The sequence below is a fragment of the Taeniopygia guttata genome, chromosome 3 (genome assembly GCF_048771995.1).
Source record: "Taeniopygia guttata chromosome 3, bTaeGut7.mat, whole genome shotgun sequence".
Classification (NCBI taxonomy): Eukaryota; Metazoa; Chordata; class Aves; order Passeriformes; family Estrildidae; genus Taeniopygia; species Taeniopygia guttata.
Window position 1 is genome coordinate 108611800 of NC_133027.1, and position 19168 is coordinate 108630967.

The following is a 19168-nucleotide window of genomic DNA, read 5'->3' on the forward strand; positions in this document are numbered from 1 at the left end:
GTTTTCCTCTCAGTGCCTCAGGGGCTGGTTACTAAATTTGGTTACTGGGCTTAAATAATGCAGCGTGGCAGAGCCCAGTGGGTTTGAACATTGTCATATCCACATAATCCTCTCCTAGGTGGCAGAGATCTCTTGTTCTGTGCCGCTGCTATCTGCACAGGAGCTTGAATGTGATGTGAAACGTCATCTTAAATAATTATAACTAGCAGAGAAGAGCCAAAGCTGCAAAGTCCCATCTATTTCCACTGTGCTCTGTCTATCTATGTAATTTCTAAGGTGCCAATCACCAAAGCATCCAAGCACTGTCTAATCTGGATCTGAATTCCCTTGGTGCTCATGGACACTTGAATCTTAGCATTTTGTGTGAGCCTATCTCTAGCAAGCATAGGGGCAGAGCTGCATACTGTGAGCAAAAAAGCCTCCTATTGTTTCATGATTTACTGACCAAAATCCCATTTGGGTTGGAGGAGTCAGGACTTCATGGTCACCCCAGGCCCAGGAAGCGTTAAATACTTTTTGTTATTTTGGCAGAAGGCAGGGCAGGTTTACCAAGGGAGGGCAGGGAGCCGTGGTATATTGCCTATCTTCCATGTCACCAGAACACTTCCATGTTCCAGTGTGGAAGCAGGGACAGATCTGTACAGCCTGCACAGTCTGTACAACAAGGCTGCATCCAGCCTAGGGGCAAGAAGGTCCTCTACCACCCTTCCCTGCAGATCCAAGCCTCCCCATGCAGGCACAAGGCAGGAGTCAGTGACCTGCTTTGCAACACACAGGAGGACAGGGAAGAAAATGATGCACCCAGTTGCTCTCTCAGCTCACCTGCTGTCCCACATTTCCTACAGACTTTGTGAAATAGATTAAAACCTGCCAGAAGATCACTCTTGGCTAACACATGAGTGCTAACAGTGGCAAAGGGACTCACTGTACTGAACATACACACCTGGAGTGAAATGAGATTAAGCCTTTCCTTCATTACCCAGGAAAGGATATTTGTTCTTAGTGAGAACCTGTCAAGTTCAGGCAATGCCAGAGCAGTGCAATTACTTTCCATCCACTGGGCTGCTCTTAGGAAAAAGATCTCTCTGAGTCTCTGCCTATAGTCTCCTTGATTTGACATGACACTTGACAGCAGGTTTTCATGGCAGAGGATACTTAGCAGTTACTGGGAGAGAGTCTTTCCAAATCCTGCTTGTAAACATCACATTTCAGTCTTTACAGAAGTGCAGGTCCTCTCCACCCTCCCCCGTTGGTCAGCCCTGTCCTCCCTACCCCACATCTGCTGGAGTATTGTTAGTGACATTGAATAAATACATGTTAAATATTTTTCCATTAGTGGCACATCAGAAATGAAAATGGCATTAGCTGTAATGCCTGCAGCAAATCTGCCTTCATCTAGGGCACTTGCATGTGGTTGCCCAAGAGGGCAGGAACATCAGTACCAGCTCTGCTTTTCCTTCACTCCATCCATATTTTCTGCACACTCTTTGTACCCTTCTTCCTCCAGAAATACTAATGGCACCTTCTGCTGCTGTTGTACTAACAAACTATCCTCAAGACTCCCAGACATTATGTGTAGGACAAGTCTCCGGGTTACAACATTTCCTCCTCTCCAGCCACATTAGATACATCCTCTCCAGACATCCTATCTGAGATTCCTCAAACCCCATTGTAAAAAGCAGATTTTTTTTTTTTTCCCTTGTTAAGGCCAGTCTAACAACTCCAAAACTGCTTCCATAGCTAGGATTTGGCTGGCAGGAATCTAAGTGTATCAATAACTCGATTTTCCATCCATAGCCACAACTGCCTTTGTCCACATAATCTCCACTCTTCCATATACATTGGGTCCTCAGCTGAACTTCACGTTTGACTCTAGGCCATGCCCACTCTGCCAGTCATCCCACTCCTTAATTTCAAACTTTGTTTCTTCCTGGACACCCTACCTTTCTTGCTTCTGCCTTCCCCTGCCTTGTTTGCCCTTGTCCTTCTCCTGACTACCCATCCTATCCCCTTCCTTCCCTATTTGCTTTTTCAGTCTACCCTGCCTCCCCATCCAATGCATCTTCCTCAGTCAGAGCTGCACATCTCTGCAGTTCCTGCTGGTTCAGGCAAATGGCTTCCACCTTCTCTGAGCTGCCCAAGGCAGGAACTTGCTCTCCTTTGCTACTACTCCTTCAGGCATGTGGTATGGATCAGCTTAAATCCAGAGCAAGAGGAAAAGTCTACACAGCTGACAGCATGTGCAGCTTAACAGGAGGACGTCAGCTCAAAACCTCTGCCACAAAGGACCAATGAATAATGGTTGAGGGGAAGCTCGAGTTGAAAGATGCTGAAATGCTACAGCTATCAAACGAGCCAAAATATTTATAGCTGTGATTTGCAGGGTGGCTGATTGTGCAGGGCAGGGAAAAGCCTACCATTGCCTGCCATTAAAGAAGAGGGAAATTGCAAAACAAACATCCCCTTTGGATATTTAGTAGCACACCCAAAAGATTAACATTGATTATATCTCCCTATTAAGAGGCAAGATACTACCCTGCTTTAATTAACAAGGTGGGTTCTCAATCCTCAATTGCCTCTTTGCAAGTATCAGGTGAAACATCAGGGCTGGTGTTCCCAGTGGCAGAAGATAGACTCTTCTGGTTAGCAGGCTAATCCTGAGGCCCTGCTCTTCAAAGGTATTTATGTTTCAGGCTGCTGCTGTTATTTAGATGCTTAAATCCTTTAAGGCTCCAGGCCTTAGGAGTAAGAGGATGGCTACAAACTCCAGATTGCCTGGTTCAAGTCAAGTCTATGTAAGTTCTGACTGACAAATGTTACTGTTAGGTATCTGCATGATGTCAAACTTCTCCCTGAGGCTGGGTCATTCTGCAGTTGCCTGATGTAGCCTGTATGTGCCTTTTTTTTCTGAACAAGGGGGTGATAGCCAGCATCAGTGCTCATAATGGCTTTGACGGACCTGTGTAGAACTCAGGTTGTTCTACAGCTATTAATTCGTTCAGACAAGCAAGCCTGCTGCTTGATGGGTGCTTTGTTTCACTCGGGGGGTGGGGGAGAGAGCACAGGGAGAATTGGTGCCTTTCCCAGACTTGCACAATAGCAGGGCTGGAAATGGGCCCTGTGCAAATTCAATTACTCTGCGTTGCCAGCATTAACTGCTGGGCTGCCCGCTTTATTGTAGCTAGGGAAGGAGGTGCAGAGAGCAAACTGGCTGCTGTGCTTTGGATGTGATGGAAATACTGCCAGATTTTAGCACTTCAGTGACCTTTTCTTAACAGTTCCTGAAGCCACAGCTTTCCCGACACTTGGCAATAGATAGGGGCTGTGCAGAGGTAAAGGCTTTTGTTTCATGGTGCAAGATGCCTATGGAGACATGAGCAAGAGAGAGAGATTGAAGAGATTGCTTCCTCCACCAGCCTTGTGCTTTATTAGCACCTGAAGGATGACATTGAACCCAGATCCTTACTTCAGGTCAAAGGTTTCCCAGAGGGAACACAGATATCTAAATGATGGAGTTACACTCCTTCCTCAGACTTGCAACTAGCCCTTTGTTAATGGTAGGATCCTTCCCTCTCCCTCCCATTTCAGCACCTTTAATCTCCCTGGAGTCAAATCAAGCTCCTCAGATCTAGGAAAGCAAAGGGACCAGTTTTTCCTAGTGAATATTTGAGCCACGAGAAATAAAAGTTGTGATTCTCAGGCTTTTCCCATCATTTTACATCAAAGACACTCCGCCATCAACCTGGTGAGCTTCTGGGAGAAACCAGGCTGTGTTCTTTCTGCCTCGTGCATCTCATTAAATAGTGGGCAGTTTGGCTGGAGATTCCTCAAGCAGGATGAGGTCAGATCAGACTCCTACTATCTGGAGGCATCAAAAAGCCTGGAGTGCTATCAGCTTTTCTCATGTTTTCTGGGTTACTCTGCTTCTCCCAACCATTCCAGTGTGGAGTCCAGGGGCTCCCACTAGTGCAGCTCTCTGTAGCTCACAAATACAGTAGAGAAAAGCAAAACTACAGGGCCTGTTCTTAAATTGTGAGGTCTTAGGCAAGGAGGAGTGCTGAGGCTCCAGAAGTGCATAGAAGATGCCGAAACTGGAGCAGAATTTACTTGGGGGTGATGAGTGGGGCTGTGAGGATGACTTCTTTTAGAAAAGTTTTAGCTGGGGGTAGGAGCTTTGAATCCACCTATATTGTGTGTGCTGTGCTACAGGGATGCAGAGGACCTGAAGTGCAGAGAAAGAACTGAATGTTTTAAAAGCCATTAAAAAAGCATGTCAGGGTATTCCCATGTGCATATCTTTGCTGCAGTTAGAGACAGGAGGGAGATCTCCTAATTGCCTTTGTAGTTTGCACCACTACAGGTGCTGTGTACAGAGCTGGCTCCTGGAGAGCTCTTCTGTGAGGATACAGTGCAGCTGGCCAGCATCACTTAATGGTTCTCATGTGTTAGGTCAGTGGGGTTACAGAGACTGCCTGAGATGTGGCTAAACACTGTGACTTTTGTCCTCAGAATGGCCAAAACCAGAGAAATCTCGGTAGATCTAGTGGGGCAGGCAATGGTGGGGGAAGGTGTGAGTGGTGGGTGTTGTCTCTTGCTGCTGTCAGGGACAGGGAAAAAGCAGCACTTGCCTTGAGGGTTCAGGTAAGGCTGCTGGGGAAAGCCATCCTGGGGGAAGATGCCAGCTCAATAAAGGGAGCTGGCATGAACAGAAATACCTAAAGCTTTTTTATTATATACAAAAACCACCCAATGCCTTGCTCCCTGGGGAAGAGCTCCAAGATAGTTGTCAGTCTGGCTTGCCCCTGCCCTTTAATCTGAACATGCCCAAATGGGCCAGGGGCTTTATTTTTGTGTTATTGCACTGTCTTCCTCCCACTCACTTGTGCTTTCCTCTCAGATGCCTGTGGCTGCTTTTGATACTTCTCTTCCCTGTTTTGGCCTCTCTGTTGGGCAAACTTTGTGGTTTGCCACCTTTTCTTGCTTCTTTTTCTACATCTTTGATGGTACAAGAAAGCTTCTGGTTGTTTCTGCATTTCACTCTCTGTAGGTTATGTCTGATGTGCTAAGACAAAAACACGTGAGTCCTTCTGAGTTCTGTGTAGCAGGGAGTGCTCAGCAAGAGAGTGAAAAGCACAATATGAAAAGGCTGTTCATTCCTTCTATTTCTCAGCATCATAAAGACAAAAATATTTCTTACTTGCTTCGTGATAAAAGCTACTGGCCCTATTTACTCTGTTCTTATGTGGCACGCTCTATCTGGCAATTTCCAAGAATTGGAATATGTTATTTATATAAATAAATAAATCTTATGTTGCCTCTGTGCAATATGCATTTTCCTCCATTTTGCAGTTTGGGGAGCCAAGGCAGTTAAAAAATAATTGGCTTATGCAAAAGTACAGAATAATCTGTCCCTAAGAAAGAGAATAAGAACTTCACAGTCCTGCCTTCCGTGCCTTCATTAATTGAATGTCCTCCACCTCTAGTTAATAGGCAGTCTGGTTTTCCTTCAGGTCATGATCATAAAAAGATTCAATTGTCACTTTAAACATGTAATTAAAGTGCCTGCCTTTATAATGACCTTCACCAGAATGCACCAGCCACTGTGCAGGTGGGTAAAATGGTGCTATATTGAAAACTATGAGGCTCAGAGGGATTAAGAAAAGTGACCAAGCATTTGGAAAATGAAAACTCACCCTGTAATACAGAAATTTTGATTCTTACTGTCCTGAGTCCTAGAGAATATTGTCTCCTTTTTTTTTTTTTTTTTGGGGGGGGGGGTAGTTTTTTTTTTCATTTGTGGGGACTTTTTATTTTGTTTTGTTTGGTTGGTGCCATCCCATCCTGTTGTGTGCATCCCCCCAAATTTCCTAAGATTTGTGAGGAGGAGGAGGAGACAGGGTCTAGGCAATCTACACACCTGCTGGCTGTCACCATGAAGTGACAGAATTAGTGACCGGAGTGGGTTTTATATGGACTGGGTTGGCTGGCTCGGAGCTTGAAGAGTATGGATCTACCAAACTTTATGTATGTATGTATGTAGGTATGTAGGTATGTATTTATTGCCTTTCTAGTAACTCGTGCTGTTGAAATAGGTTACCACCCCTTTTCAGAAGTGGAAAAGAAGAAATCTTAAGTGGCAAAGAAGTCGGGAATGAGCGTGATTGTGTTATGTGCCTTTCCTGGAAAAATCCCTTTATGCGATAGGTGGCCTGAAGACACTGGTACATTTACACTGCAGCTTTTCCAGTAACCCAGCAGGATTTGGTGGGTGGAGGAAGGGGAAGGAACTCGTCGAGCTGCGACAATGGGGAAAACCTTGGCAGGGACTCGCACACGCCGTCTTGCAATCGGCCTCAATGTCCCAACTGTTACCAGCAGGGATTGCGGCGGCATGAGGAAAGCTCGGAGCGGGGTGTGCGAGGGCAGCCACAAAGCGGCAGGGCGGAGGAGGAGGCGAAGCCACGCTGCCCCTGGGCTCGGTGCCACCGCCCGGCTGCGGCCAAGGGGCGATACCCCGTCCCGTCCGTCTGTCTGTCCATCCGTCCGTCCATCCTCCCCGGTCCCTTCCCGCGGGGCGATGCCGCCTCCTGCCGGCTGCGGGCCCCGCTCGGCCCGGCCCCGCTCCCCGCTCCGCCCGGCCCCGCCCGGCCCCGCCCGGCCCCGCTCCGCCCGGCCCCGCCCGGCCCGGCCCCGCTCCGCCCGGCCCCGCCCGGCCCCGCTCCGCCCGGCCCCGCTCCGCCCGGCCCCGCGGGGACACCGCGCTCGGTCATTTCCTTCTGATTCAGCCCCATCACTCACCGAGGGTGTTGCCACGACCTCTGGCTCACGTCTCCAGCTGTCGGGATATTCCCTGCCGCTCGCATGGGATGTGGGAGATAAGCTCCGGCTTTGCTTCCGCGGGTCCCTCAGAAGGGTGATGCTCCCCAACTTGTCATCCCCAGCCCGTTCTCCATCCATCCCCTGGTTATATATATCCATGATGTATCTGCTGGTTGAAAGGCATTGGCATGGCTGGTGGGCCTGGTAAGTCATTTCCAGCTGGGGTCCAGCTTGAGCAGGTTTGCCAAGCCCAGACTGCCATGCCAGCAGGGAGCAACAGCCTTCTCTGAGTGTCCCAACATCGCAGTCAGGTCTTAAGGCTGTGAGTTTTAGAGTTTTAGCTCGTGCTGATTCAGACACCTCTGGCACAGTGAAACATAGCCTTCATCTGGTTATTGTCCAAACCCTTTGAGGCTGTGCTCTGTGCTCTAAGATGTGTACAGTATATTGTTCTATATGAACAAGTACATGATTAAATTTAATGGATAAGTCGACATGAATGAAAGGTTTTCTTTTAAGCAGCATGGGCTTTTGACTACATAGATGAAGCTCTTTCCTGTAAAAGTCAGGATTGGCTACTGCTCATGTTGCACTGCTGAAGCAAAATCATTGCACGGACAGAGGATGCCATCCTATCTACAGATAAGTGGAGTGGTTTGAAAGTTAAGCCTGTAAATAAATACCCTGTGCCTCCACATGACTTGGCTGGACTAGTTTTAGGGAAAACTAGCTATTAATGCCAGGGGAAATCAAAGTGTACTTTGTAATTTGGGACACACTCAAGAACCTATATGTGCAACAGGAATGGTCCCACAATTGCTGTGCCAATCCCATCATCCCTGTGTGTCCCACTGTCTCTGCAAAAGGACATTGTGTGACAGGCAGACAGGACAGAGCAAGGCTCTGAAGAGCTGCAGGGTTCATTACCATGAGGAGCAGGTAAAGCCCATGGTTCAGGTTCCTGTCTCCCAAGGTGGACAGGAGGTGCCCAGTCACAGCAGAGTCCTGGGCTTTACACTGGGAATTGCCAAGTTAGGTACAAGACAGGCATGAAACAATGTTAGAGATTCACAGCCTCAGAAGCCTCAAAGAGCAAAGGTAATGTCCAGACAAACACCCCTAAGCATGGACAAATAGACACTCCAGTTGTGAAAATCAGTGTGAAAATTTCCCTCAAATATTTCCAATTATTCACAATAAAATTGCAGTCCCTGAGAAGTTAGAAATTCCCATTATCTGGAAGGGACACTTGGAATGGGGACACTTGGAATGGAGGCACTTGAAAGGAAAGACTGCTGATAGCTGGTCAACCAGCAACATAAACACCCATCTGTCACACTTTTGCCAAGAAATGCTTCCTATGCAGACCAAACTTGATACCTGTAAGTACACTATATGAATGCAAAATATTCTACATAAATGCATATTATATAGACAGTATATAAGTATATATAGATTAATACATATCCACACAATAGGATTTTAGGGCTATGTCTGTATCAGTAAATCTGGGCCAGTACGACTCCATCGTCTAGAAATTAATAGGTGATTCCACTTAATTTATTCTTACCATGCTTTTGGCCTGTGCCAGTTAACACTTTTCCAGACAATTCCCAGGCAGAACTGAGGGAGTTAGTGTGGGCCAGGGGCCGTTCCCAACAACCACTTGGATCCAAATGCCTTGCTTCAAGGATAAAAGAGTTTTATGTTATTGGTGCAAGCCATCCTGTGCCAGGGCTCTCGGTGCCAGAGAACAGTCCTGGGCACGTTTAATTTACTGGTATAGACATAGTCTATGAGCCCAGGGGATTAGGCAGGGTTTTAAGGGTTGCATGCCTGGACTTAGGTAGTTGATGTCTCCCAAGATCCATTTTAGGGAACCTTAGTTTTTTTTCTTGAGCCTTTAAATCTTCTATCACCTCAGTTAAAAAGCCTTGCCTTCTGGTGTTCATGACCCTTTAGTAGTTTCCCTAAATAGCAAAAATCTGCTGGAAGACAAACTGGGTTGTAATTATGCAGTTTTATTATCACCGTCTTCGTGACAGTGGCATATAACAATAGTGAGCTCTGTTTAATTAACACTTTTAAAATATTTTTAAGGAGAAAGTCACATAAAACCTAGGAGATAAAAACAAAACCAGTAATGTTTCAAAGTCTGGCTAATTTTAATCAGGTTTCACAGAAAATAACTTCCTTTGTCTTCAGGTAAAACCTGGAGATTTTAAGATTACACATATATTGCTGTATGAAAGTATGGGGGGACTGATGACATTTTGAAAGGAACATCCCTGCAGGTGTATTCGGTTACACTGATCCTTGGGGTACTACATCTCTTAGGAATGGTGCTATTAAGTTTCTAGTATGTGAATGTACTTGAGCTTTGAGCTTTTCTACGTTCTCTAAAGAGCAGCACAGAAAGGTGTCTGACTGACAGCAGCAAGCCTGCATTGAAATCTCCTTTGCTCAGGATGCTAATTGCAGTGCTCCGAGTCACATACTTTTCCTGACCCATCTGTCTGGTCTAATCATAGCTCTTCCTCCTAACTCCTTCTGTCTGTCACCTGCTCAGCCAGACTCTTACCTGAGTTTCATTTTTGTCACTGCAACCACAGGCCGCGTTGGGACAGCTCAATGGTGCACTGTGGTGATGATAGCAGCAAGGAAATAGGCAAAAGTATATTGAAATTCCATTTATCTGCGGGTATGATGAGTGTCTGCCATATATAACCAAATTAGGCTGGTGCTTCAGAAGTCATGCCCTGGGTTTATGAGGGAGAAAAGAGGAGGGCTGGGAACTGATGAGATGAACATCTGATCCTTTAGGTGGGATCTGTCTGTCCTGTTTTTCTTGCCATTTGCTGCTCATGCCTCCCAGAGATGGAGTCCCACACACCTGCTACATGCGTGGCTTTGTGATGCGTGAGCAGGTTTATTCAGGGGATTTGATGCTGGGCCCATTTCCCATCTAGAGGCAACCAGAACACATCTGAATAGATCTGGCTGAGAAAGAGGAGGTTTTTTTTTAAAAACAGGCTTCAGAAAATGACTCATTAATACCTCTAGGAATACTGGCTGTGGTGTGGAAGCTAAGATGAAGAGTTTTTCTCTGCATTGTCTCCTGTGAATGGAGTCAGGTGTGTGACCATACTTTGAGGGCTAGGAGCCTGGTGTGGGGCTGTGAGGTGTGTCAGGCTCCGATGCCTACTTCTCAGGCACTCGAATGAAGAGAGGTTATCCTAGGGTGGGATCTGGAGGCAGGCCTGGTCCTTTCACTCTGCGCCAAGGGGGCTGGCAGAGCTTGTGAGCAGCAACCTGGTGAGGCACCCAGACCTTTGGTTGCTAAAGTGCGATTTCCTGCGGGAGCGTGAGCTCGCAGACATGAAGGTGTAGTTTCTGTAGTTTTCCTCCCCTCCATGCAGCCCCCCAAAGAATCCGACTAGCTCAAAGATAAGGGGGCTGTGAGGGGAGGAATACCAGGAGAGGGAAAGGTATTCAAAAGAGGCTCTTACCCCAGGGTGTTGGAACAGCTCTCTTTATTCTGTGGTGTCCATGGAGAGCGGGGCAAGAGAGAGAGCAGGAAGTCTCAGGGGTCTATATAGGTTTTGGACAGGGTGGGCTTTCCTGGCTCCCCACCAACCCCGTTGGGGCAGGAAGGAGGATCCAGGGGTTATCTTGATCAGAGTCACAGGGTCTCGGGGGAAGGGGGGGCAAAAGGGTGTCCATGAGCTTACCGTAACAATGAAGGAGCTGGTTGCTGCTACGTGGTAATGCTGGTGCCCTCGGTCCAGCCAGGAGAACACGCAGGCTGGCACAGCTGGAGCAGCCCTGCATCCCTCATGTTATAAATGAAAATTTGTCCAGCCAAATGAATATGAAAAATAAAATATTTATTTTGCAATCAAATTTTATCTAGCCAGCCACAAGGAAAGAACAGAGCCGAGCCCGGGGTCAGCCCTGGGTGTGCAACAAGGAGTCAGCCTCAGCAGAGGTTTTCCTCTATGCCCACACACCTCCATCCTGGCACAAGAGGTTTTTATAGGGAAAATTCCGCCTGAGGCCAAGATTTCAGCAATCAATCTTTTCTTCTATTCAGAGTCCATATGTTAATAAGATTTTCCTTTTTGGTGATGAGGGAGAACAAATCACTGTCCGGAGTTTGTTGAATCCTTTGATGAAATTTACTTAACGCTGTATTCACATGTATCTGCCTCAGGATTTCCATGATATCCATCTCGGGTCGTTCACGCTAACGATCAGCACCTGGGGTTTCTGTATCTCCCCAGCCATGGCCCATCTCCTGGCGAGCTGTACCTTCTTACTTGTAAATCAGTTTCCAATCTACACCCGGCCTCACCTGCGCCTGTGAGGGTGGGGGGGGAATCCTAATACAAACATGTATACTCTAACAAATATTCAATATCACATATATCATATTAGAAATGGCGCAAATTATATCTACTACACATAACACCCCACATCCCTGGATCCCTGCATCCCCACATCCCCGCACAGCGCCGAGCCGCGGTCTGCTGCGGCCCCTGGAGCCGCCCGCCGGCAGTGCAGGCACGGGAGGAGCCGGGGGCGAGGCAGGAGCGGGGAAACAAAAGAGACAGGAGGGAGTGATGGATGATAAGATCTCCATGAAAATATCTCACCCCCCCCACCCTTTATCAGCCCTTTGTCTTAGCCCATCTTGCCAACTCCCCCTACTTTTTTTGACCATTTGTAGTGTTAGCGTGACTGCACGCAGCGCTCATGGTTTCTGATGCCAAATCTCATTTCCTCCCTCCCAAGGCTGTTTTCATCCTTGTTTACGCAGCCTAGAGAGCTGTTTCAAGTGGAATTTCTGTTGAATTGCTTGCAAATAACTGTCCTTAGCTGTGGGAAAGTGATAAAGGTTTAATCGTTTGGTCTTGGCCTCTAGAAGAGTTGGAGAGGAGGTACAGGTGCCATGTGCAATCACTGAGTTTGAAAGCAAGAAATAAATAGCATGCTTGTGATTTATTCTCATTACAAAATATTCTAAGGCCCCTCCTTCCTTGGCCAGTCTAGCAATCTGAGCTTTTGAGGCAGAGGCTTGTGAAGACAAGTTATCTTTTCCTGTTCCTCACAGTGCAGTTTTATTGGATGCTCGGACCCCTTCTGTTTGCTTCTGGCTGGTTTGTGGCCACAAATCCTCAGTCATGTGCAGCTCTGCAGCTATTTTAAGGACCATGTATTTTACCTGCAAGCCTTTCTCTGAGGATTCTGCTGTGCTGTCACTCCTGCAGAGGCCTCAGGCGGTGCTCCTGCTCCTCTCTCAGCCTTCCCTGCCACGCTGAGCCACTCAACGTTCACACTGACTTCAGCAGACCCAAAACTTTCTTCCCTGCCCTGCAGGGAGCAGATGGGAGTCCCAACAGTTCTGTGAAACATCACCAGTGCTGGCTGGTCTTTTCTGCTCACCTGATGGCAGCCTGAGAGGTCTGGCCAGGCTCACTCCTGTGGCCAGGAATTGCCTAGGATGGCCCGGCCAGGGTACAGCACTGTGCCGCATTAAGGCATCAAGTTCAAACTTGCACCTCCTGAAAATTCTTCCTAGAATTTCTCTCCCTGGTGATGCTAACCTGGCTCTTTTTTTATTTCCCTTAGAAGCACTGAACCTGCTCACAAATACATATCTAGATGGGGTGCCAAACGAGAGGAACTGGGAAACCTCTTTGATGTTGAAAGCTGTGCTTTATTTGTACACTTGGGATAAGCCCAGAGGCTGTCTGGGCAGCCAGGAAGTTCCAGAAAATAATTTCCCCCCCATCAGACCAGGAACCACAATAATATATTCCACCTTCCTGTTCAGAGACTGTGTGTGCTCATTTCTTAGCACTTTTGCTTTAGAAGTTTCTCGTTTTTGCAGGACCCCAGGACCTTTTTCTCTGTTGCTGCCCTTTTAAGCATTATAGTTTGAGGTTTCCTGCCTTTGACCTAAAGACCTTCAGTCTGAGGCAGCTGGTGGGCTGGTAAGCTCTTTCTGTGGGGGAAGACTGGGTGTTTCTTTCATCTTTGGACTGGCTGCTCCTGACTACATGGCAGGCTCAGAACCACGGTGTGAGCCCAGCTGAGGACTGTTACTGAGAAGGGATTTGAAAAGGAAGATTAGTGAGTGAGTTGCAGTGATTCTTGAAAGAAGGTCAGGTGAGACAATTCCTCTTCTCCAGGGGTTAGAAAGAAGCTATCCAAAGCAGAAATCATTGCTTGCCTTTGTGTTTCTGAGGAGCCAGGCTGCCCTGCTCCCCTGGAGCTTCTGGCTGGCTGAGCTGTGAGTGCTGTCCCAGCAGCCTGGTACCCAGTAGGTGTCAGGGCCCCTCTTGCAGAGGCACACATGTGTGCAGTACCACAGGGGAACGCAGTGTCAGCGCCTGCTCTCTCAGCTTCTCTTCTATCAGCCACATGCTGACTTTCCAATTGCCCCAAGCAATTTTCAGGGAGAGAATGAGCAGCAAGGGAATTATAACAGAGATGGGGCTGCCCAGCAGTGCTGTTGATGGGATTGTCTCTTCTTCTTATGTATGCCATGTGAGCTATGCTGGAACAGTCACTGTTTCTCTACCAAATAGCATCTCTTCAATTTCCTTTTTCCTTGTTTTCCTCTTTTATGGCAGTCAAAACCTGTGTATGCCAAAACATGTATCCTAGGTACTTCATTGCTCCGCTGAGTCCAAAGGATAGGTATGTAAAAGAGAACAGATAACTGTTACCCTCAGCCACCTTTAACCAGCCCGTCTCGATTCTCCCCGAATGTCCAAAGTGTTTGCATGGCAGCAGCTGGCTCAGTTCTGGGATGGTTTGTAGCCTTTAGGATAATGGTGGGCAGTTCTTACCTCTGGTTGCTTTTAGCTTTAGTGAAGGGCTCCTTCATGTGTGGGATGTGTCTCCCAATGCCTGTCCCATCCTCCTGGTATAAAGGCCACACAGTCAGAGCTTGGAGAGCCCTTGAGTGTGCTTCACCCCTGCAGCTGGGTCATGGGTGTGTGTGGTTTGTGTGGTGGGGACTCAGCTTAGCTGGGCCTGTGTTAGGACAGACATCACACAGAGGCCGAGCCAGAGATGAGCCCTTCTGGAGGAGCCCACAGGCTCAGCAGTTCACACTCTGGGAGGAGGAATGTCCTGTGGTCCCTGCTAGAAGTGACTGGTGGTTGGCTTAGGGACAGAGCTTGGTGTCCTTGGTCTGTTTTGTCAGTCATACTTTACTGGGAACAGTTCTAATTCTTTTTTAGTGGATTGTCCTTCTCTTCTGCTTTTATCTACATACATTGGACTGTGATTGAATCTGTTGGTGGATGGCCCTGCTCTGGAGCAAGATGTGCCTGGCTTTGGGTCCACATCTTCCTTCAGGCAAGCTCCAGGCTTAACTTCCATTCTGCTCCTGCCCTCCTGTTCTCTTTTAGCATTTTCCTTGGCAGATGCTCCTTCTCTGCCTGCCACTGGCAGTACCTGCAGTGTCTGTCTTGGACATAGGCAAACAGGAATGGATGGGGTTTTTTCCAGCTCAGCCTTGTCTCCCTCGGTGTAATGAGGGGAGATTCCCAACAGATGGCACTTGAACCTCTTCCCTGGTTGATTTTTCCCTCCAACCTCGGGATGTTCAGACCAGTGTCTGCAGGTCTGAACATCCCAGATGCAGCAGGAGCCCGTCACGGCACGGTGTGTGGAAAAAGGCGACCAAAAAGCGGTTCACTGTGTAACTAGGGGCAAGCAAACCCTTATGTGACTTCAAAGGGAGGAAAAAGCATCTCTTTCCTTTTGAGAAGGCTTGGCCAGGCCTGCCTAATGAGGCTTTCTGCACCCACACACATTCCTGTTCTTGCACCTGGCAGTGTCAGTGGTACACCTTGGGCAGGATAAACTGCAGAAGGCATTAGCTTGTCCTCTGAGCACAACAGGAAACACAGCCCAGAGGGCATCTGTGCATTAAACAAATCCTCACTGCATTGTCCTCACCCCTACTGCCCGTCTCTCCATTGCACTGTTTGGATTCCCACAGAGGAATGTCTCCAAGGGAAAGTACAATGAGGCACAGCAGACATCCAGTGATCTCTTCCCCGTGGCAGCAGTGGGCAGGAACATGTGGAAGTGAACCAGTACCCTGCCTCAGCTCACAGTGCCCTGCCCTGTCCCTGTCACCTCAGTGCCATGTGCTCTTGCAGGGAAAACTTGCCACTTGCCTCCTTTCTGCTCCTGGTCTGGCCATGAGGAACTTAAAGAGCTCTTCAGGAAGTGCTGGAGCAGTCATGTGGGTTTACCCTGAATGTTGTGTGATGCATTTTTCATGATTTTATTGTGCGACCAGAGGAATCTTGGCCTAGGTTTGAAATTTGGTTTGAACCCAGTAGGCAGATCAAAACTCCAGGGGTGAGAAACCCACAGGAACCAAAAACAGAGCGGAGTGATCACATGAGATGCTTGGGAACAGAAACCACTGAATTTTGCATAGCTCCAGCAGTGTCATCTAGTAACAGGCTAGATTACAGTCTGGGCACATACAGCTAGGGGCCAGGAGGTACCACTTCTATTCTTGGATCTTCCACAGCTTGTCTCAGTGACCTTCAGAAAGCCAAGTAACCTTTTCTGACTCGGGTTTTTCTTTGCAAGTAATACTATGACTTACCCTTGGAAAATATTTTGCTATCCTCAGATAGAAGTTACTCAGTAGTGTTCTGCAAACCTGTATGTGGAGGAGCAATGTCTCCAGCCCTCTCAGGAAACTTTATTTCCACTATGTGATGCAGCAGTGTGACTTGTCATCTACTGGGAACCCATTCAGCACATTGAACCTCATCCTCAGGGCACAGGTCACCTAACACAAGGGTTGCAGCAGTATGTTCTAGCTCTGCTTTCTGTGAGGGTTTCTTTTCCTCTGGGGGTCTGCTAAATTGCTTGTCACTGGTTGCAGCAGTGTGTCACCGTGCCTCATTCAGAGGACATGCTGGATGCCGTGGATTGATGATTCTGCTCATATGAAATACAAAGCAATGAAGAAACAGCTGCTCTGCAGGTATTTGCTGAAACACATGTAGGTAAAGGTTGCAGAAGCAGGATTTGTAGAATTAGTTTCTCTCAAATTGCAAGTACCCCAAGAAAGCTTCATCAGCACTTGTTTTTGCTGCTTGCCCTGAGAAGGGCTGGACCTGCAACAGGTTAGGAGGCCTAGCACAAACCCTTCACCTGGGTGAACCCCACTGCTGTCCTGGGGTGTAGTGGGGTGGGGTGAGCTGTGTGATGTGCTACAGCTGGGATGGCAGGTTCTGCTCTTTGTTTCAGGGAGCTTTTTCAGCTTCATCTGTTCTGAAACAAATAACTAAGTCCTGGCATGTGCCTGCTCCACTGCTTGATCTCTGAATGGGAAAGCAATCACACACAGTAGTTTAAGCTGACTTTGGTTTATGGGTTATATCTTACAGACCATTACAAGGACAGCCAGTGTCTCCAGAGCTGAAATAAGGAATGAATACAGGCTTGGCTAATTTCCCTTTATATGAACAAAAAAAAGGAAAAAAGTATAAGAGAGTCTCAGTTGTTGTACTTTGGGATATACATTGGTTATTAGTTAGATCCCAGGAATAATTCTTACCTAGCATTAAACATATTATTGCATATGTCTATGGAGGATTTCTGGTTTCAGTCAGCATTTTACTCTCTCCTGTAGGATGCAGGATGCTAGACTGGCAATCTGCTCGTGTGCACTAATCCCTGGTTTTTTAAGCCATGCAATACGAAAAGCAGAAGTACCTACAACAATATGTAGTGGCTTAGGGATATAAGGTTGGATTGTGATTTCAATTTGGTGTGAACTCAGGGAAAAATAGGTGAAAACAAGTCCATGGTGTGAATGCAGAATGCACAGAACAAATACGGTTTAACAGCTGAGACAGTTTCCTACTGCAGACATCTTCTAAGAATGCACTATCTGAAAAGCAAAAATTTTGCTTTCTGGCTCAGACTCTGTACTTGTACTCATTCAAGAAAAAATACTTTGCTAAGTGGAGCTGAACCAAGGCCCTTTCCCCTGCAGCAAAGATGTGCTCTCTCTTTTCCACAGTCAGCACTTTAGGAGTGCTCTTATCTCGTTAGAGGCCTGCTGGCTGAGAACTGGGAACCACAGTTAACCAGCCTGTGCTCCTCTGGAATTTGTACACAAGCAGAGACCTCTGCAATGCTTCCTAGCTTGTCCCAGGAGGAAGGCTGGGACAAAAGGCTCTGCTGGCCCCCAGGGACTTGAAATGGGGAAAAGGGACCTTTCCCCTAGACACGGGGAGCTCATCACTGGCACGGAGCTGGCAGTGGGTGAAAGCCCTTTGTTGTTACTGCTGGCAAAGTGTCTGCGGCTTCCTGTGTGTTCAGAGTGGCTGGGAGCCTATCAGTCAGTCCCTGATACCTTTCCTGACTGCTTTGCCAGGGAGGTGCTGGGGGACTGGCCATGGAAATGGGGCACCTTGCTCGTTCCCGAGGAAAGATGGTGCAGCAGTAGCTGCAGCGCTTCCCCCACCTTTCTGTGGGGAAAAGCTGTGGCGAGCTTCCCTGCTGCTGCAGGCCCCGTGCAACCTCCCGGGGTGCCTCAAGGGACTGGGCACAGCACCCACAAACCCTCCCTATGGATGTGTGCTCTGCATCGGAGGCCGGGACAGACAGACAGCTCACGGCACGCAGTTTTGGGATCCTTGGACTGAGCGAGCCAGGACGCGGCAGCGCAGGGAACCGCGCAGGGCCCGGCCCGCTCGGGGACACAAGGACCGGCGGCGGTCGGGAAGGGCCCGTGACCCTTTAAGCGGAGTCCCCGCCCCGCATCCCGCCCCATCCCGCCCCACATCCCGCCCCGCACCGCCCCGCCGGGCCAATGTGCGCCGCGGCTGCCGCTCGGTACAAGTTGAGGGACCCGGGGTGGCGGTGGCCGCGGTGCCCGATGCCCGCCCGGGGCTGGCGGGCGGCAGCGCTGCCATGAGCGGGGCCCAGCGAGCTCTGCCCCCCGGCAGCGAGCTCCGCGCTCCGCGTCTCTTGTCCCCTGCAGCACGCTGCCAGCTGGTACCTCCCTCCTTGCTGAAGCGTAGCTGAGGAGGGGGTGGAAGGCAGAGGAAGTTTGGTGCTCAGTTTTGCTTTTTTTTTATCTGTAGGCTTTGGAGAGGGATTCCGTTTGCGGCAGGACGGGGCGCGGTGGCGGAGGGGACGGGGCAGCGCCGTGCGGAGCCGTGCCCGTACCTGGGGCGCTGCATGCGAGCTCCGCGCAGCTCCGCCGGGCGTAGCGGCAGCGGCGCGGCAGATGCAGATGCGTGCGTGTGTGTGTGCTTAACCCTTTCTTGGCTCCTCGGATTTGTACCATGCTGAAGATCCTCACCAAAAAGCTCAGGAACCAGAGTTTGAACGAAATCCAACCTTTCCAGCTAAAGGTAAGGAAAGCCGGTTTTGTCTCGGTTGGTTTTTGTCCCCTTCAGGTAACTACTAAGAGGGCCTTTTGAGGAGCTGGAAACTTGCAGTGTTTATTATGCTGGGTGAGTTTCCTCTCAGCCAGTGTGCTCAGGAGGAACTGGCCTAGGCTGTATTCCTGTTACTTAAAGTCCCGTTCCTTTGCACTCAGAATTACCCTGCACAATTCAGATAATACATTTGTCTTCATACACCTTTCTGTATCTGTCTGTTCTTCAGAATGTTTTCCTTTTGATGGGATTCACATTTAACTGTGTAGGCATTTGCCTAGATACCTTTGTGCGTGGGCAATCCGTAGCCTCTCAGCCCTTTCCAGGCTAGAACCCCACTGTGCTAGGTACTGTACAAACATCATTTACCTAAAATGCCTTTCAGCTCGTTATTTGCATTTCTCTCTCTTCTGGTCCTGAAGGCCAGAGTCTGAGCTGAAGTTTGCAGGCTGGATTATTGCATTGACTCACAGCTTTCCAGATTCTTCATACATCCATTTTTAATGTTTAAAATAAAACCAAGGACCACAGATTCAGGGTAAGAACTGTCTAAGCCCTTCCTCACAAATATAAAGAGGAATTTTTCAGCCATATACAGTGGGATAAAAATGGAGCCATGATGAATGAGAAAAAAATACCGGATCCTGATTTGGCAAAATTGTTGTGAACCAGGGGATATTCCTTGAAATCAGCAGAGTTACCAGTTGGCACCGGTACTGTGGGAAGTGTAGCACCTGGTCCCAAATAAAAGAAGGGATCTGGGAAAAGTAGCAGCTCTCGTTGCCCGAGTTGGGGGCTGGGGATCCGTATACCAGACTCTAGTGGAGTCTTTTGTATGTGTTACACAGAGGCTCATTGCCGTGTGGCTGCACTTCTGCGCAGTCACTCTGGAGAGGCTGATGGCA

The 19168-nt window shown here is 48.4% G+C and overlaps 1 protein-coding gene across 6 annotated transcripts in view; it reads left to right on the forward strand.

Annotated features, from left to right (window-relative positions):
* The first annotated feature begins 17643 nt into the window (after positions 1-17643).
* LOC100218075 (uncharacterized) overlaps positions 17644-19168 on the forward strand; it is a 59369-nt gene continuing 57844 nt past the window's right edge. For 4 of the 6 annotated variants that reach the window (XM_030269199.4, XM_030269202.4, XM_030269203.4 and 1 more), the window contains exon 1: positions 17719-18236. In XM_030269199.4, the coding sequence (XP_030125059.1) occupies positions 18168-18236 (69 nt within the window). In that variant the 5' untranslated portion in view covers positions 17719-18167. The other 2 variants (XM_030269201.4, XM_030269200.4) reach the window with 2 other exon arrangements.